Below are 27,823 nucleotides of genomic sequence, written 5' to 3' on the forward strand. Positions count from 1 at the left end.
TGACAGCGAGGCTGCGGCCGGGAGAGGCGCTTCCAGCTCCCCCTCCCGGCTGGGCTGAGCTGTGGGCTGCGGGACCGGAGGCTGGGCCGGGGCGTCTCGGCTTCTGGGGGGAATTAGGAAAGCGGTGTCTGCAGCAGCACTGCATACAGTAAAAGCAAAATTCCCTTTGTGCTGGTTCGTGGGGTGTCCCCTCGGCTTGGGACTTGGCCGCACGTTCCTGAAAGCCATTGGTCGCCCTGAGGTGCTGCGGGTCGGGAGCAGCGCCGGCGGGAGCCGGGCTGACCCTCGGGGGCGCTTCCCTGGTACCGAACTGACCCCGGCGTCGGTGGAGAGAGAAGTCGCTCTCCCTGAGGGGGGCTCCAGCGCCGAGGAGGTGGGGAGGGGGGCCGCCGCTGGCCAATCAGGAGGCGAGGCCTCGCCGGGCTTCCCTCCGCGCTCCCGAGCGAGCGGCGCACAGTGGAAAGTTGGGAGCGTGAGCGGCTGGCCCCGGCGGAGAGCGGCGGCGGCGGCGGCGGCGGCGAGGGCGGCGGGACTCGGCGCGGCGCCGCAGGGCTCGGAGCGGCCCCCGGGGCATGGGCCGGGCGTGCTGCCCGCTCTCCGCGACTCGCCGCGCGCGGCCCGCGGGCACCTAGCCGTCCCGGAGCGGAGGAAGCTGCGTCCAGACAAAAGCTGCCGCATCTCTGCGCGCTCAGCCCCTGCAGGGCTGCGGGGTTGGTGCCCGTCCCCCTCGGACTGTCGCCTCCAAACTTGTCGCTGGGTCCAAGAGCTTTCGAGAGCCTAATGAGCGGCCCTGAGCGGAACCCCCCTGCGTGTTGTTGAGGAGGGCTAAGCACAGGGCTAAGGCGCCCCGGGGGTGGGCGGGGGGAGAAAAAAAAAGAAAAAACAAAAAAGAAAAGACAATGATTTCCTGGGACATTGTCCACACCGTATTCCTGTTTGCTCTTCTTTCTTCTTCCCAAGCTCAAGATGCAAGCCCCCAGCCCGACCCCGGGGCTGAGGAAATTCCCGAGGGGGCCTCCACCTTGGCTTTTGTGTTTGATGTGACGGGTTCCATGTACGATGACTTAGTTCAGGTGATCGAAGGGGCTTCCAAAATTTTGGAGACGTCTTTGAAAAGACCCAAGAGACCACTTTTCAACTTCGCCTTGGTGCCGTTCCATGATCCAGGTAAGGGAAATATTTATTCTTTGTGTTTCTTATTTCTCATGATTAATTACCTTATGTCTTACGCTCCAAAATTATTTCAGTGCTAGGAAGTTTCCAAATCTTTTTTTTTTTTCCCCCTTTCTTTTAACGTGTAGCTGAAACCCATTGTAACAAAGAGCTGCCCTTTGGCATCTGACTTTGCTGCTCCCCGATTCCTGCTCAGGTCTTGGAGGTGTTTGGGCAGTGGTCCCCAAACCTGGAAGTGTGGAACTACAGTAAAAACCAGACCCCAGAGTCCCGAGCAAGGACGTGGAAACTGGAGGTCATTGACTTTTTAATTTTAGAGCTAAAGAATGCTTTTAATTATGAAGGCAGATTTGGACCTGGGTATCCAGCAGCGCTGCTCCTGGAGCTCCCATCCCGGCTGAGAGCACACTCAGGATAACTTAAATGAGAGGGGGAGGAAAAACCTGTTGTGTGAGACCCAGGGAAGCTTGTTGAGTAATTACTAGTGGAACCAAAGAGATGAAACTAAGAGAGAAGCCATTCATTTCTTAACTGAATCTATTCATCTTTGCCCCAAGTCATCATTAGTTCGGTTCCCAGATGGGTAGAAACATTATGTCGGTGTCTCATCCAGGAGAAATGCATGTAATTTGGTCGTCAGTGCTCTTTAAAGGTAGTTGAAGCAAAATAACTGTACTTTTCCGCCTAAAGCGATGGGTTTCAGCTGCTCCACGGTAACATGATCCTATTTATTTTTTTTTTCAGTTGCAATTTCAAGTGGCACCTTTCTGTGAGGCTCAGAGGAGCCCTCATTGTCATTGCCAGGGCAGCATTGCAGGGGGAGCCCTGGGGCTCGCTGTCTGACAGCCACCTGAGTTTCATTAGCGCAAGTCCCTGCCCAGTTGAAGAAATACAGCAGTACTTTCTTAAAAGTCCTCCCCCACTGTTCTCCCACATTTTTGCTGCTTTGAAAGTCTCTCTCTTCACCTAGAAGACCTCAACACAACCTTTTCGCAATGGGATCTTGATACTGAAAATCTTGAATTCTTTCCTCGCACCTTTTGACAAACATGAATTCACATTATTGCTAGGTCTTAAATGGGCTTTCTTTAAAAAAAAAATGGCATGGGGAGAAAATAAGAGGGAAATGGAACTTTCTGGGATTTAAAAAAATTTTTGTTGTTGTTGTTCTTCAGATGTTGAAAATAAGAACCTATCCTACTTTTCTGGGACATACAGAAGAGTGGGATAGGTTTTTCTACACTTCTACATCGATTAAGCACGAAATGTTCTGCATATTTGAATAAAGAATTAAATGGTCCTTTACTGTTTTTCCTGTCTTAGACACCTCATGTGTTATGTTTCGATTTATTAAATGTCAGGATGCCAGTTGTGATGCAGTTCAAGACTTTTGTTGTTTTGGAATAGCTTTTGTATCTTTCTTCTGTGGGGATATAGCTGAAGTTGGCTAAAAAAATCAAGTAAAAATTGTTTTCTCTAAATAACATCACAATATACTCTTCTCCAAAAGGCTCTTATGAAATGATGTTGCTGCTCACAGCACAAAAAAAATCGCCTCAAGTCATGAATGGAAACTGGATCATCATGATATTTTGATGCGATATGCAAAGTTATTGGAATAAATTGTATTGTGGTGTGCCGCTTTCCAATTGTTACCAAATGGGAAAGTGTGCTATAGTTGACTTTCCTGTAGTACTTGGCATGCTATAGCTTTTTGAAATAATATGAGAAAATGATTAAATTGGTTCCATAAAATTAATTGCATGTATAATTCAGCAAAATTAACTTTATTGTGATTCAAAGTAGAGAGAAGTGGCCAAGTGTTTATGTTATCTAAGACTAAAGTATTTTCGAAGATAAAGAGGGAGATAGAAATTAAAACATACTAATAACCTTTAATTTAGTTTGCTAATTCACTTTACTGGATTATGATATTGTCTTTGTGTGACATTTGCGTGTGTGTGTGTGTGTGTGTGATGGTGTGTATAATCATTTAAGAGCTTTTGATTTTCTTGTTCTTTTGATTGGTGATCAGCCTGGAAGGACAGAAAGAGCCTTGAATGGGGATTGGCAGTTTTACTGAGTGACATTAGAAAAGTCAATTTACCTGTTTCCTCAACTATGAAATGAGAGATTTGGATTTGAGCAGATCCAAGTTCACTTCTGACTAGGACATCTTATTGTTGTCTGTTTGACTTGTTGTTTTTCATAGCTCCCAATACATATCCTTACCGTTGGGTGCTACAGCGGACATGGAGAGAAATAATGGGCGGATTTAAATACAAGAATTATAACCTTGACTACCCTACCCAGCTTGGGTAAGGTCTGAGATATACTCTAAGGTATTTGACAAAAATCTTTAGGCCTTTATACATGATTGCTTTGGACTTATGCTTTGCAGTTTGGCTCAAGGTGTGTGTGGGTACGGGTAAAAATTAAAATACATAGAAAACACAGACACGTGAGGCTGAAGTGTAACAGGTTAACAGGGAGATGATAAAAATTGTTCGGAAAATGTGCACATAAGGAAGCTGGTGTCAGAGGACCAAAAACATATTCGTGGTAGGAGGAAGTACCAGAGAGGACGATTGATGCTGACTCTGGTTAAGATGGGTTTTTCACTTCCATAATTACATTTAATGTATTAATTTTTAACAGCTTCGTTGAGATATAATTCCCTTAGTATTGAATCATTCATGTAAAATGTATCATTCAGTGGTTTTCAGTTTATTCACATGTACATGCAACCATCAGCATGGTCTGGAACATCTTCGTCACCTCAGAGAGAAACCTGTGCCTTTTACGTCTCTGTCCCTTAGCTCCCTATCATCATCCCCCCAGTGCTAAGAAGCACTAATTTACTTTCTGTCTATAGATTTTCCTGTTCTGGCCTTTCATCTGAATGTAGTCATATAATATGTGGTCTTTTTTGACTGGCTTCCTTCACTTTAGCATCATGTTTTCAAGGTTCATTCATGGAATAGCACGTGTCAGTGTTTTATTCCTTTTAATGGCTAAATAATATTCCATTGTGTGGTTGTACCACATTTTGCTTATCTATTAATCCATAATGGCTATTTAGGGTTTTGGCTATTAGGAATAGTGCTTCTACCAACATTTATGTACTAGTTTCTGTGTGGATATATGTGATGTTGTAATTTATTAATAAATGTATATTTGGTCTTCATTCCCATTTCTTGCATAGAGCTCCTAAAACAACCCTTGTAATATCTTAAATGATGAGAGCCATAGAGTTGCCTTTTGTTATGTTAGTGGAGTGACTTTTGGATCCCATCTAAGAATGGAGGCTGGTTGCCAGCAGCTTTAACCATGTGATTAGAGAGGTGGAATTTTTCAGTCCTACCCCAGACGTCTGGGGAGAGGAGAGGGTTTGGAGGTTGAATCTCTTGCCAGTGGCCAGTGGTTTAATCAGTTATGACTGTGTCCTGAAGCCTCCATGAAAACCCAATAGGAAAGGGTTTGTATTGCTTTGGGGCAGTTCACCTGTAGAAATTTGGGGAGAATGGCACTCTCAGAGAAGGCCTGGAAGCTTCACACCCATCTGCATACTTTTCTTCATGCATCTCTTCCATCTGGCTGACTCTGAGTCATATTCTTTTATAAAACTGATAATCTAGTGAGTCAATAGGTTTCCTGAGTTTTTTGAGCCACTCTAGCAAAAGGAAGCCGGTTGTGGGAGCCTCTGATTTATATCCAGTTGGTTGGAAGTCCAGGTAACTTCCTGGACTTCGGCTGGGCTGGGGGTGGGCTGGGCAGTCTTGTAGAACTGAACACTTACCCCGTGGCATCTGGTGATGTGTGAGAATAGCTTGTTGTGACATAAGGAAACCTCCCCATCCCCACATTGAAATTGGGTGCTCATGACACAGAAGAACTTATGTTTTCATTTCTCTTGGGTACATACCTAGGAGTGGAATTGCTGGGTCACAGCAACTCTATGTTGAATTGTTTAAGGAAATTCCAGACTGTTTTCCGGAGCATGGGTACCATGTTCCATTCCGTCCTGTGGTGTGCGAGGGTTCGGATTCCTTCACATCCTCATCACTGCCAGCTTATTATTGAACTTGTTGATTCTCACGTGTTAATTTTTGCTGTGCTTTTTACAGCACTCAAAACATGTTTCTGTCTTTCTCAGCACACAGCTTGGAGGAGGGCTGATGGTCTTCCTCTAACAGCAGCTCTTTTTTTCCCAGTCGTCCAGTTCTCCTCTCTGTAAGATGGGTACTAGGGACAGAGAAAAGAGAATGGGGCAGTGTGTATATATGAGTCACTTCATATAAAGAAAAATTCTCTTCTTCTCTTTCATTATGTCTCAGGCTTTCCTGAGGTATCTTTTATGTCTACCTTCATTCATTCATTCACTCACTCACCAATTATGTTTCAGGCATTGCTTCAGACACTGGGCATACGATTGTCTGAATAAAACAAACACTTCTGCACTGACAGAGCTTACATTCTCCTGGGAGAGGACACCGGCAATAAGGAAAATAATTAAGATATATATGATGTGTTTGTTGGTGGTAATTGGTCTGGAGAAAATAAAAAGCAGAAAAAGAGCATGAGGAGTTTGAAGTGAGTTGAGTGTGTTGATATTTAAAATGTGGTCGCGAAGCTCCCGATTGAAAAGGGCACATTTGAACACAGTTGAAGGAGACAAGAGAGGGAGCAATGAGGATATCTGAGGAAAGACTTTTACAGGCAGAGGAACCATAAATGAAAATTTTCTGAACATGGAAGGAGCATCCTGACATAGTCAAGATACTGTGAAAAGACCGGGGTATCCAGGCACAGAAGGGGGGATAGGGAGAAGTTAGGAGGTGAGATCAGAAAGTTGGTGGGGCACATTGTGAAAGGGCTCATAGGCCACTGTGACTTTGGCTTTTGTCTAAATGAGATGCAGAGCCATTTTAGGGTTTTGAACTGAGTAGTGACATTATCTGACTCATGCATACACACAAATCATTCTGTGAGTTTGAAAATATTCTAAAGCAGAGCAAGGGCAGAAACAGGGAGGATAGGAGACTATTGTATCATTCAAGCACAAGAGGATGGAATATCGTGGGTAAAGTTGGTAGCTGTGGAAGTTTGAAGAGAGAGTTGGATTCTGTATATATTTTAAAAAGATTTAACCAAAAGGATTTCATGACGTGTGAGGAACAAGACAGAAGACAAAGCTGATGCTGAGGATTTGTCTTGAGTGAATGGAAACATAGCAGAGCCATTTACTGAGATGGAGAAGCAGGAGCACGAAGCAGGTTTGAGAAAATGTTTGGGAGGATGAGACTTTCAGTTTTGGATATGGTCAAGTTTGAGATGATTTTTGGTACCCAAGTGGATATGTTAAGAAGGCAGTTGGATGTATGAAATTAAGGTTCAAGAGAAGAGGTCTAGGTCTGAGATATAAATTTGGGATCCAAGCGTAAACATATTGTTGATATTAAGGGCTGTGAGTCTAGATGAACCATTAAGGCACTGATAACTTGAAGAATATTAAAGGTCTGTGGACCCAACCTGGGACAGCAATCGTTGGCACTCAGAGAGATGAGGATCTACCAGCAAAGTAGCCTGAGAAAGAGCTCAGAGAGGGAAAAAGGTATGTTATCCTAAAGGTCAAGAGAGGAAAGTATTTTCAGGAAGAAGCACTAATTGGTTAATTAAGAGAAGGATGGAGAATTGGCTAGTCAGTTTAGCAATGTGGAAGTCATTGGTGACTCAGCAACCCTAGTGAAGTGTAGTGATGAAAGTGAAAGCCTGTTTGGAGAGAATTCAGAAGAGAATGGGAGAAAAATCATGGGAAATCTTTGGAATTATATTGTTGTTTCCAACTACTGGAATGGTTGCTTTGTTCATGAAGCAAAAATTGAAATTAGTTTGAATAAATGATTCAACCAGTATTTTACAAAGTGCAAATTCAATGTATTGGAAAGAACATCCAATTTGGAACAGAAGATTTGAGTTCTTTTCCTTAGTCTGTCATTTGAGCAAGTCATTCAGCCTTGCCAGACTTCTGTTTCTCTATTATAAAATTACTGCCTTGGTAGGTTACTATTAAAGTTTGTGATTTTAATGATCGTAATATGGTGAAAGATAAGTGACTGTAAAGGGATTCAAAGTAGCAAGGACTTGATTCAGTGGGAGAAATATCAGATTACTTTCTCTATACTTAAAGAGTTTCATAGTAATAAAACCTGTGAGCCCTCAGTGACTTTGTATGTTTCTTTCTGCAGGACCTTCAAGGTGTTAAGAAAGCACTCTAGGACTTTATGAAAAGATTCCCTTAGACTAATTTTCTGAGCAATAGCAAAATTCCTGGAAGCCATAATGACTAAAAAGATTTTTACGAAAAAAATATTGCACATTTAGACTGAAAACCTATACAAATTTATATGAACTCAACTTCAAATTGAAATGTTTTGAGTTCCCATATGTATAGGAAAAAGAGCTACAAAGCTATTAGTCTCCTTTTGCTTCTAGCATATTTTACAGGAAGAAGGATTTTCATGAGGAAAAGGGTTGGTCTTTAAAGTCCAAGAGAAGTCCAACCAAAGGCAACAAACTAACATTTAAGAATGAGAGATTTTATTTGGACAATGATAACTCTGTTTACTAGGATGATAGAATATTTTAACCCGAGAGAGTAGAATTATGCCACTGGATGTTTTCTGAGGATATGTAGAGGTGTTTTTCTATGTACAATGAAAACTTTCTCCCAAAATAAAAAGGACCAAATTTTGATAAATAATGTTTAATGTGTTCGGGATGTTTCTATTCAAACAAATCCTCTCTGACTCCCACAGAATGGTGGGGTTTTTGTTTTTATTTTGTTGTTGCCATTAAGTTGAGGAGCAGCCTTCTAATTGATTGTTGGTAAATCAGAATTTTGTTTTGATTATGGTTTGTCTCTGGTCAAACAAACAATACCCACCTCAGCAGTCTTTATAAGTCTGCTTACCTACCTTTCTCTCTGACTAGATATTAACCTCCTTGCATAGGGACTGCCCCATTTATCTCACAGGTCTGGAACACAGTACATACACACAAAAATGTTTCATGAATGAATGAATAAATGAATGAATGCTGGAAACAAGACCCAGTGATTTCTCTGGGTATTTTAATCTTGCCTTTCATTTCTGTGGCTTTACTTTTTGTTTTTTAAAGATTTAATTTATTTAACAGTCTGGAGATTGCTCAAAAAGTTAAAAATAGAGTACCCTATAACCCAGTAATTACACTATTAGGTATTTATCCAAAGGACACAAACATAGTGATTCAAAGGGGCATATGTACCCCAATGTTTATAGCAACAATGTCCACAACAGCCAAAATACAGCTTTCTGTGTATAGCCCAGATGCCCATTGACAGATAAATGGATAAAGAAGATAAGAATATGTGGTGTGTATATATATATATATATATATATATATATATATATATACACACCTTTTATGTATTTATATATAAATGTGGAATATACATATATCTATAATGGAATATTACTCAGCCATCAAAAAGAATGAAGTCTTGCTATTTACAGTGATGTGGATAGAACTAGAGGGTATTATGCTAAATGAAATAAGTGAGTCAGAGAAAGTCAAATATCATATGATTTCATTATATGTGGAACTTAAGAAACAAAACAGATAAACATAGGGGAAGGGAAGGAAAAATAAAATAAGATGAAATCTTATTTTATTCAGAGAGGGCGACAAACCATGAGGCTCTTAACTATGGGAAACAAATTGAGGGTTGCTGAAAGGGAGGTGAGTGCGGGGTTGGGGTAACTGGGTGATGGGCATTAAGGAAGACATGTGATGTAATGAGCACTGGGTGTTATGTGCAACTGATGAATCACTAAATTCTACCTCTGAAAATAATAAAACACTACATGTTATTAAAGTGATTTTAAATTAAAAAATGTGTTTATTTATTTGACACAGAGAGAGGGAGAGAGAATGCACATGAGCAGGGGGTAGAGCAGAGAAAGAAGGAGAAGCAGAATCCCTGCTGAGTAGGGAGCCTGATGTGGGGCTCGATCCTAGGACCCCAGGATCATGACCTGAACCTAAGGCAGTCGCTTAACCAACTGAGCCACCCAGACACCCCATGCAACTTTTCTTTTTAAATCATAACAATCAGAACAAAACTAAACAACATAATGATTTACTAACTCAGCCTTTTGGTGACACATATATCCCATCTAAAACTGAATATGATTTGGAGATATTGTGTTCCAGGTAATGCCTGAGTTTTTGGGTAGTCATTGAAAGTTTGTATAGCAGATGAATTTGGGGAAGGATGGATTTCTGTGCAGTCTGGAATGTCTTAGCTGAACTACCTTCCACTTTTTAGTAAACTGGCTGAAGAAGTATCACAACAAATAAATTAATTTCTAAGGAACACTGTGAACAAAAGACCCACATTATAGGTAGTTCTCACAAGTCTACAGGCATTCTCCACCTTGGTTTTATTTTTTCTGACAAATCCCCATGAGAATTCCCATCTCTGTGGAGAATAGGAAAAATTTAAAACTGGACTCATGTCAAATATAAGGTGTAATGATATCAACTTTCCCTACGTGAGTGATATTATGGTTAAATAAGACCATCTATGTGAAAATCCTTTAAAAGTGGTATAGAATCGGGGATGCCTGGGTGGCTCAGTTGTTGGGCATCTGCCTTTGGCTCAGGTCATGATCACAGGGTCCTGGGTTTGAGCCCTGCCTCAGGTTCCCTGCTCAGTGGGAAACTGCTTCTCCCTCTCCCACTCTCCCTGCTTGTGTTCCCTTTCTTGCTGTGTCTCTCTCTGTCAAATAAATAAATAAAATCTTATAAAAAATGTGGTATAGAATCAGTGGTGTTGCTCTTACTGAATGACTCCCATTTGTCAATAAATTTGAATGGGTGCTGCAGAGGAGCCAGTTATTAAGAAAAATAGTAAGATATTTATACAATAAGACTAAAAAATAGAAAAGTATCCTCTTGATAATGGGGATAGTAGTCTCTTGGCAAAGGGCAATTCAAACAAGTTCAAATGTGGTACCATTCTAATAACATTCACTGCTTGAGAAGCATCAATTCTTAGCTGCGCTGGTCCCTTGAGCCCTTGACCACTGGCTTTATAATCTGGGTGGCTCAGTGGGTTAAAGCCTCTGCCTTCAGTTCAGGTCATGATCCCAGAGTCCTGGGAGCGAGCCCCGCATCGGGCTCTCTGCTCAGCAGGGAGTCTGCTTCCCTTCCTCCCTCTCTGCCTGCCTCTGCCTACTTGTGATCTCTGTCTGTCAAATAAATAAATAAAATCTTTAAAAAATAATAATAATTGGAAAACCAACAGGAAAATTTAAAAATCCAAAGATAAGTCATCATTGATTCATTCATTTATTCACTTACTTGTCAGTCAATAATAGACTTCTTACTATTTGTCAAGGACTGTGGTAGGTACTTTTGATTCAAAAATAATGAAGCATAACTTAGAAGAATTTAACAGTCTCTGGGGAGAGCAAGAGAAATAGGAATAATATGTACCATGATACGTTTGATAGTGGAAAGAAGCACAGGAACTGTGTGAGCCCAGAGCAGTGCCCTTGATTCACAATTCAAAAGGTGATGGTCCCTAAAGTGTTTCTGGAAGGGTATCCTGGCCTGAAACCTGAACATAGTGCATAAGTAAAAGTAGTTTAATCAAAATATTAAGGAGTTTGGATTTCATCCTGAAAGCTTTCAGGAGCTTGGAAGGATTATGAGTGAGGAGTGACATAATTGGGTTTTCACTTTAGATCTCTATCTCTTGGTTGGATTGGAGCAAGGCATCCTGAGAGCTGAGAGCTGAGAGCTGAAATCTGAGGCTATCACAGTAATTCCAGGTGGAAATATTGAGGTGACTTGGATATAGGCGGAAGGCTGTAGATTTCTGAGCTATTAGCAAAGTCCAATGGACTTTGGGACTGGACTTGGCCCTTATAACATAGGAAAAAAGGGAAATATGAATTCCTGCTTAGGTTAAAATATGAAATTGGCTTATAATTGAAGAGAAAATAAATGTAAAGCCAGTTTTAAGAGATACCATTACTCTCAGGCCAGTAGTCTTGATAATAAGCTCCTTATACATAACTTGCGTAAAGTATGAGCCAAGAGTATGGTGGAGTCAACAATGAAAATGAGAGTCACGGAAACAACTAAGTCATCGTGCAACCAAGTTCTTTATTTTAATTGAGGTGTAACTGACATATAACATATTAACTTAAGGTGGAAACATAATGATTTATTATTTGTATATATTGTGAGATGATCACCACAGTAAGTCTAGTTAACATCTGTCACCATACATAGCTGTAAAAATTTGTTTTCTTGTGATAAGAACTTTGAAGATTGACTTTGAAATATGCAATACAATGTTAACTGTAGTCACCAGGCTGTACACCAAGTTCTCATGACTCACTCATTTTATTACTGGAAGTTGGTACTTTTTGACTCCTTCACATTTTGACACCTTCCCCAACCCCCATTTGGCAACCATCAATTTGTTTTCTATATCTATGAGCCTGGTTTTGTTTTTAGATTCCACATATAAGTAAGATCTTAAGGTATTTGTCTTTCTGTGTCTAACCGATTTCACTTAGCCTTATACCCTCTATAATCCATGATGTCACAGCTGCCAACATTTCCTTCTTTCTTATGGCTGAATAATATTTCATTGTGTATGTACCACATTTTCTTTATCTACTCATCCATCGATGGATATTTAGGTTGTTTACATATCTTGATTATTACAAATAATGCTGCAGTGAACATGGGGGTCCATATGTCTTTTTGAGGTAGTGTTTTTGTTTTCTTCAGATAGATACTCTTGTGGTATTGCCGAATATTATGGTTGCTCTATTTTTAATTTTTTGAGGAACCTCCGTACTGTTTTCCTTAGGGGCTGCTCCAATTTAAGTTCCCATCAACCGTGCACAAGGGTTCCCTTTTCTCCACATCTTTGCCAACAGTTGTTATTTCTTGTCTTTTTGATAATAGCCATTCTAACAGGTGTGAGATGATATCTCACTGTGGTTTTGGTTTGCCTTTTCCTGATGACTATGATGTTGAGCAAATTTTCATATACCTGTCGGTCATCTGTATGTCTTCTTTGGAAAGATGTCTATTCAGATCCTCTGCCCAGCTTTTAATTGGATTGTTTGGGTTTTTTGCCAAGTTCTATCTAGGGCTCAGAATGTTAGTTCATTCTACACTTAACGAGTCCACCCATCAGTAACATTCTAACTATGGCAGTAGACTGTTTATCTTTATAAATATGTAATGAGGTCATTACATATTTGGATCATACTATTAACTCTCCTTGTTTTGATTGCATGCTCGCTGAACAGCCTCCTGATAATTTAACCTAATGCACTTTCCTTATGGGGAGAGAATGCTCTGGTCAGACTTGCACATACATCAGATTCACTAGACAGTTATGTTCTTCATTGGTAACTCATATTTTGGCATACTGTTTTCATGTATCAGTCTCTATTGTTTAAAATATTCTGACAGTGTCAAGTTCAAGTTTTTGAGTTTGCAAGTCTGAGAGCCAGACCTTGGTTGGTGGTGAATTTAACAAAATAAATGTCTCCCTGTGTGGGTCTGTTTGGGAGGCCTGTCTCCAGGTATCATTCCTCAAGCATCTGCAACTGTCAGTGTTAGTATGAATAGTGCCAAGTAGCTGTTCTGTCCTCTTGAAACTTGTATAGATGACAGCTGAAGCCATTGGAATAAATGAGATCATCCAAGGAGAGTATGTACACTGAGAAAAGAAAGAAGAGAGGGTGGAACTATGGAGAATACAAACATTTAAAAGAAGAAGGGAAGTTCATAAAGGATTCTGGAAAAATTCCAGGAAAATAGGAAGAGAAACTTGAGTGAGCAGCATTTGGAAATCTAAGAGGTAATGAGTTTTAAGCAGGAGAAGTTGTTAATTCTGTCCATTTATAAGGTTACAGAAGATAAAGGTTAAACTCACAGGCTGAAGTGAAGTTCATTGGGGTTGTGGAGCCACAGGGCTGAAATGGGTAAGAAAATGGTGCTAGCAAATGCAGTCTCTTTATTCTGTGAAACATATCGTTTTGGTTAAAATCATGGGCTGTGGAGTTTGATGCTTGGGTCGGAAGCCTGGCTCTATCAATTACTTGTTGTGTGATTTTAACTTCTTTGTGTTTCAGTTTCAGTAAATGGGAATTGTGAGAAGGTGAGCATTGAAATAACAGATGTCCAAAACTTAGCACAACCCTTTGCCACACAGTAAATTCTCAATAAACATTAGTTATTGAGACTTAGTTTTAAGGAAGACCTTTTTTTTTTTTTTTTTTTTTTTAAGATGGGGGAGAGGAGAGAATGTTTAAGTACTGCTGGAAAAAAGTCATTTCAGTAGAAGACTTGGAAAATGTCAGAGAGAACAGGTAATTATGAAACCAGGACTTTGAGGAAGCCAGAGGAGATGGGATTCAAAGTAGAGGGACTGGTTGTTGGCAGGAGAAGACCTTCAGTTCTTTAGTGTGATAGACGAGAAACAGATCACAGACAGGCATGGTCAGAGACGAGCTGGTAGGTGGGGAGACAGGATCTTAGGTCACTTCTTGTCTGATGGACTCTTTTTACTCAAAGAAACAGAACAGATAGTCATTTGCTGAAAGAGGGAAGTGGCAGAGGATAATGGAATTTTGGAGGTAGAAAGTGACTATAGGGACATATAACAGGATGAGCTGTGGTTCAGAAGATGAATTCATAATGCTCGAGCACTGCCTAGCTGTGAGATTTCTTTTTTTTTTTTTTAAAGATTTTTTATTTATTTATTTGACAGAGAGAGAGATCACAAGTAGGCAGAGAGTCAGGCAGAGAGAGAGGGGGAAGCAGGCTCTCTGCTCAGCAGGGATACTGAGGCAGATGCAGGGCTCGATCCCAAGACTCTGAGATCATGACCTGAGCCAAAGGCAGCGGCTTAATCCACTGAGCCACCCAGGCGCCTCAAGCTATGAGATTTCTTTAGCAGCTCTCAGCAACTTGGGCATAACTTCTGAGGTTGACCTCTGGTTTGATCTAGGACTGGGATTTTGTTGAGCAGATGTGACTAAAGAAATAGGATATGGTTGAGCAGGATATTGTTAAGAGAAAGACTAAGTGACAGATCATAGAGTCAGGTCTGGATATCTTGGACGGACAAAATTCGATATTATGCATGTGAAGGATTCTATGACAAGGAAGCTCAGGTCATTGATTAGATTAGCCAGAGAATTTAGCTTGCATAGTAAAGGAAGTTTTAACTAGGATGAAGATCGTGGGATTGAGATCAAGGAACTTGAGTCTGCAGAGTTGAACGTGGTTGTTAAAGTAACCCAGATGATAACAGCGCTTAAAACGGTGAGGAAGATAGTAAGTCATGCATCACATTTTTATTTGATAAGAATTATTGAGAAGTCTCCAAGTGATCCTTGACGATGTTTAGGAGGGTTAGAGAGGTCATAGGTGACATGCACCCCAAAAGGGCAGGTGTTTTCTTTGAAAGTAGAGAACTAATGGACTATGGACTGGGAATGGGTCAGCACCCACCTCCTGTCCCTGGTGTATCTGAGGTGTTGGAGAATGAGCAGACCCCACTAGGGAGGACTGTTGGGGAGGTGGTGCCATCCAAGGACAACCCTGTTTCAGCTGAAATGGCAGGTAGATGGAGAACTGTGTGGGAAGATGGGTTGGAAGGTCAAGGGATTTGGGAGGGCATAGGATGTTGAAGGAATGGGTCAAGAGAGGAAACAGAGTAAGTGAGAAGACGAATGGTTTGCATTTGAAGCAGCGACCACGGATCATTGTGACACAAAGCAGGGTGAATACGCTGGTTGCAAAGTCTAGCCAAGGCTTGTATGTAAGTTTAAGATACCAGGTCAGGGTCTGGGAGAGTCAGAGCCTAATGAAATGAGCTGTTGGCAACTCTGAGGGCAGCGTGGCTGGTAGGGACTCCTGATGCGGCATCTTATCTCACACGCCTTACTGACACAGGCATAGTAGCATGATTTTTATTTCCCATAAGAACAGCCACCATTTTATTTTTCTGTCATGACTGTGGACCAGACACCGAACTAGACACATTCCATGCTTTATCTCATTTAAGGCTCACAAAAATTCTTGAGTGATAGATGTTATCTTTACTCTACATATGAGACCACTGAGGCTTATATGATAGGAACTCTCACAAAAGGTACAAAATCTCCTGAAAAAGAATAGCTTTCTGTAAGTTATTATTATGATTATTATTTTTTGCAGCCTCGTATTTTGAGAAGTGTGCGAGATTGAGAGAACGTACCCAAGAAGGCATGGCCGAGGGACCACTGTGTTAGTCCTTCTAAGGCTACAATAACAAAGGACCACAAATTGGGTGGCTTAAACAACAGAAATTTATTGTCCCAAGGTTCTGGAGGCTGGAAGTCTGAAATCAAGGTGTTGGCAGGGTTGTTTCCTTCTGAGGGCTGTGAGAGAGAATCTGTTCCATGCCTCCCTCCTAGCTTCTGGTGCTTTGCTGGCATTCTTTGGTGTTCCTTGGCTGGTAGATGCACTGATTTCTGCCTTCATGTTCACAGGGTGGTCTCCCTGTGTGCAATTTCCCTTTTTTATAAGGACACCAGTCATATTGGATTACTGGCCCACCCTACTCCTGAATGATCTCATTGTAACTAACTATATTTTTTATAACCTTATTTCCAAATAAGGTCATACTCTGAGGTGCTAGGGGATAGGACTTTAACATGAATTTTGTTGGGACACAATTCAACCCATACTGAGACCACTCAGTGATTAACATTAAGAAAAGTCTTTAACTCTTAACGAGTCAGTTAAGAAATTATTAGACATTTCTGATAACAGTGTTTGCATCAGGGAATATCATGGACTCTAAGCTCTGATCTCTTTTTGGATAAGAATGGGGTTCTCACTGGGAATTATGGAAATTATGGAAATCTCGCTGGGAATATGGAATTATGGAAACATTAATATGTTGAGGTGCTGTTTAGGTCCTTAAAATAATTTGAATTTTTAAAAAATATGTGCATTTTACTCTTAAATCATTTAGTACTTGAGATCATTTACTCTGAAAACATTTAATTAAGCTTTATTGATTTTTTGGAGATGTTGAGACATTTACTTTAGTTTTGAAATGGAGAAAATTATAAAGGAGCTAGGAATTCTGAGGATTATGTGTGGGTTCCAAAGTATTTTAAGTTTGTATACCTCTAGGTTTCTCTTCTTGGAAACTTCAAACACACTAATTGGAGCAATTTTTCCACAGCACCAGATCTCTAAGAGCTTACCTTTAAGCTCTGTTTTATAGTAGGTGGGAGGAGTTCCTTGAAGTTGCCTGGCTGGAAGGAACTCTGATTACCACTGAAAAGGCCTCAGGGCAGTGGTAGCTGTTCTCTTGCCGAGATCTGACCCGGGGAAGCTGGCTGGTTAAAGGAGACTTATTATGGCTGATGGAAAGAAATAAATTTATGAGATGGCTCTTGTTCTTTAATTTTTTTTTTTTTAACCAGGTAGAAGGTCGAGACAATACATTATTTAATAAAGCAGTAGAGAACAAAATTCTAGAAAGATATTGTAGCATCTGGAATATCAATTTTTAAGATTCAAAGTGAAATGTTTTGTTTTTTGTTGAGTTCATTATTTGTACTTCAAAGCCCTTTGCCAGAGCACACAGAAAACCTCATTTCTATTGTTCTGTATTCCCCAGAGGGTCTTCTCGGCTCTTCTCAGGTGACCGTGTTCACCACCCGCTGAATCAGATGATCACACTTTTGCCTTTAAGTTTTCTCTTAAGCCACACCCTATGTTGGAATGTCTCCCTGTGTGCCAGACATTTTTGTTTCTCTAATTAAAAGATTGTTCAAAATTTCACCTCTTCCAAGGAATTTTCCTGGATTATTGGAAAAGTGTCATTCAATATTGACATCCCCTTATACATTTATTATATGTTTTATGGACTTAATTTATGCCTTTGATAACTTCACTTCTTTTTTCTTCTTCTTCCACAGTATAAAAAAATGGAACAATTGAGTTGATTTATCTTGACAAAGTAAAATCTGGTAGAGTTAAATTTAGAGATTTTAAGTGAATGGACTCTAAAATGAAATAGACCAGTGTTTGATTATTAGTAAGTTACTAAGTTCTCAAGGCTGTAGTCTCCTTACCATGAAAGTGAGAGAAACAGTCATGCTTCCTTGTCAAGTTGTGAGAATTAGAGGGGAAAATGGACTGAAACATTTGGTATGAAGCCTGACATAAAGTCAGGACTCAGGAGGATTTTTCAAAGGAAATTAACTCTTGATATAGAGTCAAAACCCCTGGGTCCTGGCTCTAACTGGACGGGTCCTTTGACCTCTTAGAACCTGTTTCCTCCTGTCTAAAATAAGGATGCAATCCCTAGTTTGCTGTTAAATGGTAAACCACTGGCTCTGGAGTGGGGCGTGGGGAGGGGTCCTTATTTGTAGCATCTGACAATTTGCATTCCACAATTTCCACAATTTTCCCCAATTTCCAACTATGCCGGAGCCAATTTCAAACTACCACATGATGTCGTTGGGTGTGGAGCTGTGAAGAGATGTGCATGATTGTTTTACCCACCCTAGCACAAAGGGGAATATTTATGTTTAAATGAGATGGTATTTGTGAAAGGACTCAGTATAATAGGTTTTCACCAGATGTCAGCTTAACGTTCCTTGGAAAAGTCCTTTATATAAGTAGAATTATTGAGTGTAGCATTAATTCTATGACAGGAATCAGACTGAGCACTTTCTTCTCCATGGCAGTTTGAGAAATTTCAACAGTAAAGACCCAGAGATGCTAGGCAGACAAGACTAAGGCAGATTTAGAATAGGAGGAAACTACCGCATCTTTAAATGTTCATTGAGGGCATCTCGGGGGTATCTCACAATTATTAGCACCCGCCTCCACGCCACATGCATCTTTTCCTCTGTTCCCCAACTCAGCAAGCATTTTGCCAGTTTCTCACAGCTGTTTCAGACAACACCGTTGGAGTCATCCTGGACTCATCTGTTTTACACCCCACCAGCCGCTCTGCAAGTTCTCCTGGCTTGGTCTTCAAGTCTTAGTTTGACCACTACTTACCCCCTCTACCTCAGGTTGCCTGGAAGGGCCAGCAATCCCTATACCAATGGATGAAAGATTACTTCAAACTTCACTGTGAAAAGAGAGGATAAGTCAAGGGGGTCAACGCTCAGAGAAGACCCTTTTCTTTGCTCTCGCATTATTGGTCCTTCAGGATAATCATAAATCTTAATCACTCTTTCTCAGGCATGTGATGTGTGACAAGGGATCTTACTGGAACCAGGAGGATCTGCTTATGGGAAAGATAGGATATGCTGGTGTGGGTGTTCTACTGTCTGCTACACATAGCCTGGGGACAATGCATACATCTCTTAGATCACAGGGAGGTTGGGCTAAGAAAGCATTGGGGAGGGCAATTCCCTGTGGCATTCCTATGGCAGAGCGGTCTGCAGTTCTCGGCATTCCAAAGGCCTATGCCCTTCTCGGAAAACTTCCGTCCCCACAGGACCTCCATTTTAGCAAGCCAGGTATTGTAGATGACTTAATGGCTCTACCTTAACTCCAACACTGAGTCACTTTAGTGGGTCTCCCTGTTATTCTCTCCAGAGCCACCAGAGGAGATTTTAAAATGAAAGGCAGCTCACATTATTCCCCACTCCCCTTTCTGACCTCCTTACTCATTTCATTTTTTGCACATTGGCATCTTTATTAATTCTTACAAGCCAGGCACAGACCCTCTCCAGAACCACTGCTCCTGTTCCTTCTTTCCCCAGAATCTTGGTTGGCTCATATCATGACTTCACAAATCTCTTGGCTCAAGGTTACCCCCTCAGAGGGGCCTTCCCTGTCCACCACCCTAACAGAACGCCCCATTCGACTTTGTCCTGTCAACCTGCTTTATTTTTCTTTTTATAGACTTAGCCCGGCTTGACGTTAGAGATGATGTGAATCCATTTATTAGAGGTCTAGCCCCTCCACTCAGTATAAACTCTCTGAGGCCAGACTTAGTTTTCATGAGTGAATTCCCCAGAGCCTCACAAAGAAGGCTCCCTGACATACAGAAGGTACTTAGTACATGGTTATTCAATGAAAGGGTGGATTTTTGTTAATGTTCCATGTGTACTTGAAAAGAAATTCTTTAACTGAGTGCAAACCTTCAATATATGCCCATAAGATCAAGCTTAATTATGTTATTCACAGATCCTATGTCTTATTGCTCAATTGATTTATCAGTTTTTGAATAAACTATATTTAAGTTTTGCATTCAGATTGTGGTTTTGTTAATGCTTTTTGTAACACCAGTCATTTTTTGTTTTTAAGGACATATTGTTGGGTATATACTGATGCTGTTCTTGGTGAATTGTCCATTTTAACATTAAATATACGGTCATCTTTATCTCTGATACTTTTGCCTGTAAATACATTTTGCTCGGTATTAATAATGCTGTTCTGTATTTGGTTGATATTTTTGATATATTTTATTTTTTTCTTCTCTCCAAACTATTTTAATAATCAAGTTTAATCCTGTACTTTTATTGTGATTATTTATGTATTTAGACTTATTTTTATTATCTTATTTTGTGCTTTCTATTTACTGTGATTTTTGTTAATCCTGCCTCCCCTTTTCTTGCTATTAAATTGAATTATTATGCTATTAGTTTGGTAATTATAGATTGCATTTCTCTCTTTTCACCACTACTCTTAATTTAGTTGACTTAATGAAGTCATTAAGTCGAATTAATCAGTGTCGATGTTCCTGTGTAGTACAAAAGCCTTGAAACATTTTATTCTGATCACCCTCTGCCTACCCTCTATAGCATTAACTGGTTTATTCGATCCATCTTGTTTTTAAGCCCCAGTGAGTCATTTTTGTTTATGTAGTCTATGTTTGTATAGGTTTGCCTTGTTTACTAATTTCTTTAGTTCTTGTTACTTCTAGCTTCCCACTCCATTTTGGACTCTTTCATGTTTTTTCCCATTCTTTTTTACTTTACTTTTTTACTTTTTTTTACTTCTTTACTTCTTTACATCCTTTACTTGTTTTTTCAGGAATCATATATAAGTGGGTGTTTGTTTGCCACCTCAGGAGTTTCCTGGGCAAAATTCTGAACTAGCCTCTGTACACAGGAGGCAAGGAAAGACCAAAGAAGGAAGTAGACCCCTCCAGATTGGTAGGTGGCAGGTTTAATAAGTCAAGGGAACTTATAATGGATGCCTTGGGCAGCAGCAGCCTGGTGAGTAGTCCTCTACATCTGGCCCCCAGAATCTTAAGAGTTTATGTAGAAGCCTTAATGGGATTCAGTCATGTATGCAGTTCAAATGGTCTCAATAACACGTTATTCTCTCAAGGCTTCATGCAGGAACGGTGGGCGAAAGGGTGAAAAGTCTCCACCTTGCATTTCAACCTGTAGTCACCTCCTCTTCATGACCTCCTTCAGCAGTAGGAAATCCTTTTGGTTTTTGTTTATTTGTTTGCTTAGAATTTATGTATAACATCTTTTTAATTTGTGATTATGAGGTCAGGATAGAATTTTGTATCTAACTTAGCCCATTAAAAGTATTCTTTTATTGTTTTCTGACTTCTTTGCTGTTGATGAGAAATCTGTCAGTTTGTCATTCCTTTTTAGTTAAGCTGTCTTTTCTTTCTGGTTATTTTACAATGATCTATTTGCTTTTCTGTTTCTGCAGTTCCTTATTTAATTTCTAAGCATGGATTTGATTTTGTTTTTCCTGCTTGAAACCTGGTTTGCCTCTCCGACCTGAGGACTTAAGTTTGTATCCAATTTTGGATAATTCTTATTTTTCAAATATTTCCTCTCTTTATTCTGTAATGTCCTCTTCATAAAACCACATTAAGTGTACTTTTGATCTTTTCATTGTATTTACCAAGGCTCTTTATCTTTCGTTCATATTTTCCATTTCTTTTTCTGTCTTTGATGAATTCTTGGTGATTTCCTCAAATTTTGTGTACAGTTCACTTCAGCTCTATTTAATGTACTCTTGAAGTCATCCATTGAGTTTTCAATTTCAATAACTGTAGTTTTTTTATTTCCAGAAGTTTCATGTGGTACTTTTTCAAATTTGCCTATTTTATTTTGTATCATATGCTTTTCAATCTTATAGTCTCTTTAATAGTGTTGTATTATTTCTACCTCTTAGAGTGGCACAAATTCTTCCAATTATTTGGTGTACTGACTCTCCCTCATTGTGGTTTGTTTCCTTGTGTGTTTGCTAATTGTTGACTGTGAATACATCTTCAGCAGGGAGTCTAGTGTCCCCTAGATGGTACACTACTGATGTTTATAGAGAGGTTTGCATTTGCTTCTGTTGTAGTCCTAAAATTAGTTTGTGGGCTATTTTTTGGGGGGGGGGGGCTTTGGATTCTTGCATCATAGAGCTAGTATAACTCCTACTAACACTTATATGTTTCTGGTTTAGGATTTCAGTTTCTCTCAGGAGATTTATTTCCCCCCCTATTAGAGACTTGGATAGATGGCAAGTTTTCTTGCCAATTTTTTAGGTTAGTGGGAGGAATTTCCTGATCCCCATTTCACTGATAGCCCTGAACTTTAAATTTGGTACTCTGTTGTAGTTCTCTGATCCAGAAGACGCTGATACCAAGAAATGTACTTCCATGACATTGAAATTTTAGCAGCCAAACCCTATATCAGGATCTGATACCCTCTTTTGCTGCCATGGTAACAACAGAAGTTTAATTTTGGTTTGAGTTCCCTTTTTATTTTAGGTAATTGGAAGATTTATTATTATTTTTATTATTTGATTTTGGCTCTTATATTAAAAAGGAAACTTTATATTTTATTCAGCATCCCTGTTTTGTATGGGGAATGTCTTCCATGTCAGCTTAGTCTGCCACTTCCCGTATCTTAATGCTTTTCCTTGCCTGTTTTTTTTCCCATGTCTAGATTTCTCCCATTAAAAAAAAACCAAAAAAACAACAAACTTATTTTTTCTTCATAGTAAAATATTTGCTTACAAAGAAAACTCTAGGCTGAGATAAGTTCTCAGGAGAACTTTACTAAATATTCAAGGAAAGTAATCACAATTTTACAGAACTACCTCCTGGCAATAGGAAAAAAGGGAACACTTTTCATGATGTTGGGTAATCCTTGTACCAAATAACTACTATCGACCATACAAGAAAGAAAAATTATAAGTCAACTTCCCTCATAAGTTTAGATGCAAAAATTCTAAATGAATTTAACAAATCAATCTAGCAATATATAAAAAGAAAGTCTTGTAATGACCAGGTTGTTTTTATGCCAAAATGAAAAAGATTGGTTTAACACTACAAAGTAAATCATTGTAACTTATTATATTAGTGTGTAAAAGGAGAATCATATGATCATCTCAATAGATTCATTTGCTATATATCAAATGTTATATATGCATTCATCATCAAACGAGGAAACAAATAACTCTTAGAAAACTAGGATATACAGTAATTTTTTTTAATCTAAAGAAAACTCATTAAAAAACCCTTTAAAATAATTTTCATACTTGATGGGCAAGCTAATTTTTTTCCACTGAAATTATAATCAAGATAAAGATGAAATCAAGTTATATACATTATACTGTAATATAATTTATATTTATAAATTTATGTTTATACTGGAATAAAGTTATATACATTATACTGTATGTAGAACAATGACTCAGTTTCCATTTCCAGTATTATTTACTTATGCCTTCTCTTTTCCTCATGGTCAGTTTATCTTTTTTTTTTTTAAAGATTTTATTTATTTATTTTACAGAGAGAGAGAGATCACAAGTAGGCAGACAGCCAGGCAGAGAGAGAGAGGAGGAAGCAGGCACCCTGCTGAGCAGAGAGCCCGATGCGGGGCTCGATCCCAGGACCCTGAGACCATGACCTGAGCCGAAGGTGGCAGCTTAACCCACTGAGCCACCCAGGCGCCCCTCTATTGTATTTATATTGTCATGCGATGCTAACTACTTTTTAAATTCCATTGTGGTATCTACTTTTATCATCTGTTTTGTTTTTTTTAATGGGAAGTTGCAAAGAAAATTTTTTCCTTTAATTTTAACTATACTGGAATTAAAATTAAAAATTATTAAGTTTTTAATTTTATTTCCAGTATAGTTAATGAAGATTTTTTATTAGTTTCAGATATACAAATAGTGATTCCACAATTCTGTACATTACTAAGAGCTCATCACGGTAAGCATACTTTTAATCCTTTCATCTGTTTCGCCCATTCCCCGCTCCCAGTAATCATCAGCTTGTTCTTTATAGTTAAGAGTGTGCCTTGGTTTGTTTCTCTCTCGCTCTTTTTTCCCCTTTGATCTTTTGTTTTGTCTCTTAAATTCCACAGATGAGTGAAATCATATGGTGTTTGTCTTTCCTGACTTTTACTTAGCATTATACTCTTTACCTCCAACCATTTTGTTGCAGATGGCAAGATTTCATTCTTTTTATGGCTAAGTAATGTTCCACTGTGTGTGTGTGTGTGTACCACACCGTCTTTATCCATTCTTCAGTCAATGGACACTTGGGCTGCTTCCCTAATTTGGCTATTGTTGATTATGCTGCAGTAAACATAGGGGTGCATATACCTTTTTAAGTTAGTGTTTTCATATTCTTTGGGTAAATACCCAGTAGCGTGATTACTAGATCATAAGGCACCTCTATTTTTAATTTTTTGAAGAACCTCCATACTGTCTTCCACCAGTGGCTATACCAGTTTGCATTCCTACTAACAGTTCCCAGGTGTTCCTTTTTCTTCACATCCTCACCAATGCTGTTATTTCTTATGTTTTTGATTTTGGTCACTCTGCCATGTGTGAGGTATTGTGGTTTTGATTTGCGGTTCCATGATGATGACTGATGTTGAACATCTTTTCATGTATCTGTTGGCCATCTGGAGGTCGTCTTTGGAGAAATGTCCATTCATGTCTTCTGCCATTTTTTTAAATTGATTTTTTTTGGGGGGGTATTGAGTTGTGTAGGTTTTTTATATATTATATAAATATACATATGTATGTTTATCAGTTATGTCATTTGCAAATATCTTCTCCCATTCAGTAGAGTTTCTTTATATTTTGTTGATTGTTTCCTTTTCTGTGCAGAAGCTTTTTATTTTGATGTAGTCCCAATAGTTTAACTTCTTTTATTTCCCTTGCCTCAGAAAAATGTGGCCATAGCCAACATTAGAGAAATTGCTGGCTGTGTTCTATTCTAGGATTTTTATGGGTTCAGGCCTCACATTTAAGTCCTTAGTCCACTTTGAGTTTATTCTTGTGTATGATGTGAAAAATGGTCCAGTTTCAATCTTTTGCGTGTAACTGTCTAGTTTTCCCAACACCATTTGTTGAAGAGACTTTTTCCTATTGCATATTTGTCCCCCTTTTGTTGAAGATTAATTGACTGTGTAATCACAGATTTGTTTCTGGGCTTTCTATCCTATTACATTGATCTATGTTCTATTTTTGTACTAGTTCTATACTGTTTTGATTACTACAGCTTTATAGTATAACTTGAAATCTGGAATTATGATATCTCAAACTTTGTTTTGTTTCAAGACTGTTTTGGCTCTTTGGGGGTCTTTTGTGGTTCCATGCAAATTTTAGGATTATTTTTTCTAGTTCTGTAAAAAATGCTGTTGGTATTTTGATAGGGTTTGCATTAAATTTGTAGATTGCTTTCTATGGTCTGGACATTTTAACAATATTTGTTTCCTGGTTCGTGAGCATAGAATGAATATCTTTCCATTTGTTTATGCCATCTTTAATTTCTTTTATCAATGTTTTATAGTTTTCAGAATACAGGTCTTTTACTTTCTCGGTTAAGTTTATTCCTAGATATTTTATTATTTTGGTGCATAACTATCTGTTATTGAAGAGTGTGGTTTTTAGTTTCCGAACATATATTTTTTTCTATTTAAAAAATTGTCGAGACTTTTTATGAACCTATTTGATCAATGATTACTATATTTGAGTGTGTTTGAAAATCAAGAGTATTCTCTGCTTTTTGGATATATGATTTTTAAAAGGTTTTTATTTATTTGTTTTAGAAAGAGAGAGAGGTAGGGGAGGGAAAGGGAGAACCTCAAGTAGACTCCATGCTAAGCATGGAGGCTGACATGGGACTTGATCTACGATTGACCCTGAGATTGTGACCTGAGCCGAAATCAGGAGTCAGACGCACAACTGACTGAGCCACCCAGGTGCCACATGGTGGATATGTGATTTCTTACATATATTTTAGATAAACTTATTGTTGCAATATAACATGGTGGTTAGGACACAGGTTCTGGAGTAGACTTCCTGGATTTCAGTCCTGGCTCTGCTGCTTACTAGCTCTATGAAACTGGGCAGTGGATAACAGGGGTTGTGGTCAGGGTTAAACTTATTAATATATAAGATGTTTAGAACAGTGCCTGGCACATATTAAGTGCTACAGAATACAGCTAAAATGCTGTTGTTCAAATCTATATTTCTAATTACTTTTGTGTGCTTGCCCTATCCCTGTAAGATAGAGGAATGTTGAAATCACTCCTAGGATCTGTATTTTTTCTTCTTGACCTTTGACCAGTCTTTATTCTCTTTGTTATAATGCTATACTGTGTGCATATAAAATTTTTATAATATTTAATTGCTGAATTTATTAGTTTGTAGTATCCTTTTTAATGTAGGGTCTCTACCTAATCCACATATCTTTGTGGAGATTAGAAAAAGGCACATTCTGTGCGTCAGGCAGCTTGACCTCTGGCCAACTCAGGAGGTTGTTCAGGACACTTTGGAGCATCTCTGCCAAACAGCATCAGAGCTGGCCAAAACCTGTCTAAGGCTGTATTTCATTGGTTTTCCACTGGAGGGTGCTGCCAAGCTTCAGGGTACAGTGCTGGGGTAAAGACTCTAGGACCCCACGTTAGTCACTGTGAGACCATCATGGACTACTTGGACATTCCTGGATGAGGCTGGGAAACCTAGGTTATAAAGCCTCAGGTATTGCCTTATCAGCTGGCAGAGGAAATCGCAGCTGCTCTGACAACCACCCCTGGAGTTCGGGAATAGTCAGAACTGTGGCAGGCCGGGGTAGCCATGTCTGATGAGAACTGGAGGAGATTGGGAACTCCATTATTCTCTGGGGCTGGTGGGGTTCCAGGGAGTGAAAGTGCTACCCATGAGTGAAGTAAACCCAGACCCAATTTGTTATTTCCTGTGCTACGATCTCAGAAAGCATGGGCACTTCTAGAATATCAGATCTATCAGATGGACAGGACATGCTGTCCACGTGAAGGTTTGTCAGTGGAAGTTCATAAGACAATGTGAGTGGCTCTGGGATGTGGAGCCTGGAGAGATAATTCGGGCCAGGATTTTTGTAGGACATCTGGATGATGAAATTCTGGGAGAAGAGAGAGTTATGAAGGGCTATAGACATTTTAGGTTCTTACTATTTCCCTTTAAACATTCATTCTTCAGGGGCGCCTGGGTGGCTCAGTGGGTTAAGCCGCTGCCTTCGGCTCAGGTCATGATCTCAGGGTCCTGGGATCGAGTCCCGCATCGGGCTCTCTGCTCAGCAGGGAGCCTGCTTCCCTCTCTCTCTCTGCCTGCCTCTCTGCCTACTTGTGATCTGTCTGTCAAATAAATAAATAAAATCTTTAAAAAAAAAAAAACATTCATTCTTCAGTCAGAGTTTGCTGTGCATACCTTTTCTGCCATTGTGTCTTTACTCCTGCCTTTCTCATAACCCTACAGATATACTGAGTCATAAACGTCACTTTTTTATCTCAGAAGAAACAAAAAGGAAGATGGGATACTAATATTTACTTCTGCAATTGTGAGGATTCAATTAAAAAAATTAAGATTTGGGGCGCCTGGGTGGCTCAGTGGGTTAAAGCCTCTGCTTTCAGCTCAGGTCATGATCCCAGGGTCCTGGGATCGAGCCCCACATCGGGCTCTCTGCTCAGCAGGGAGCCTGCTTCCTCCTCTCTCTCTCTGCCTGCCTCTCTGCCTATTTGTGATCTCTGTCAAATAAATAAATAAAATCTTAAAAAAAAAAAATTAAGATTAAAGTACCTAGGTGTAGCAGGGGACCAAGACATGTGAATTTCTTTCTATTTTTCCTCTTTAGGTTGCCTTTTTTTTGCTGCCAATATTCTAAATGGTTAGGTGAAATGGTCTTATACACCCATACCCACCCACACTCACCTACCCACATGCTTTTATTGAACATGTTTAATTCTGATTCCAAAATACAGTCTGGATCTGTCCACTGTAGTTGCCGCTACCAGTGTCCTCTCTCTCAACTCCACGGTAGCTTTCTGCCTGGTCTCCTTGCTGCCGATCTTGCCTCTTTCCACACAACAGCCATGGTAATCTTTTTAAAATGGAAATAAAGAACATTAGAAGCCTTTCTGCAGCTTTCTGTACATTTTATTTCCCTGTTTCCCCCGTAGATTTTAAAGATTTTACTTATTTATTTATTTCACACACACACACACACACACACACAGAGCGAGAAAGGGAACACAAGCAGGGGGAGTGGGGAGGGGGAAGCAGGCTCCACACA

The 27,823-nt window shown here is 39.5% G+C and overlaps 1 protein-coding gene across 3 annotated transcripts in view; it reads left to right on the forward strand.

Annotated features, from left to right (window-relative positions):
* Window positions 1-776: 776 nt before the first annotated feature.
* HMCN1 (hemicentin 1) overlaps window positions 777-27,823 on the forward strand; it is a 477,402-nt gene continuing 450,355 nt past the window's right edge. For all 3 annotated transcript variants that reach the window (XR_007123082.1, XM_047705087.1, XM_047705088.1), the window contains exon 1: window positions 777-1,167. Coding sequence is in view for 2 of the 3 variants with exons in the window: in XM_047705087.1 (XP_047561043.1) it covers window positions 900-1,167 (268 nt within the window). In the remaining variant the exon portion in view is untranslated. The remainder of the gene's footprint in view (window positions 1,168-27,823) is intronic.

Source organism: Lutra lutra, chromosome 15 (assembly GCF_902655055.1).
Source record: "Lutra lutra chromosome 15, mLutLut1.2, whole genome shotgun sequence".
In the NCBI taxonomy this organism is placed as follows: domain Eukaryota; kingdom Metazoa; phylum Chordata; class Mammalia; order Carnivora; family Mustelidae; genus Lutra; species Lutra lutra.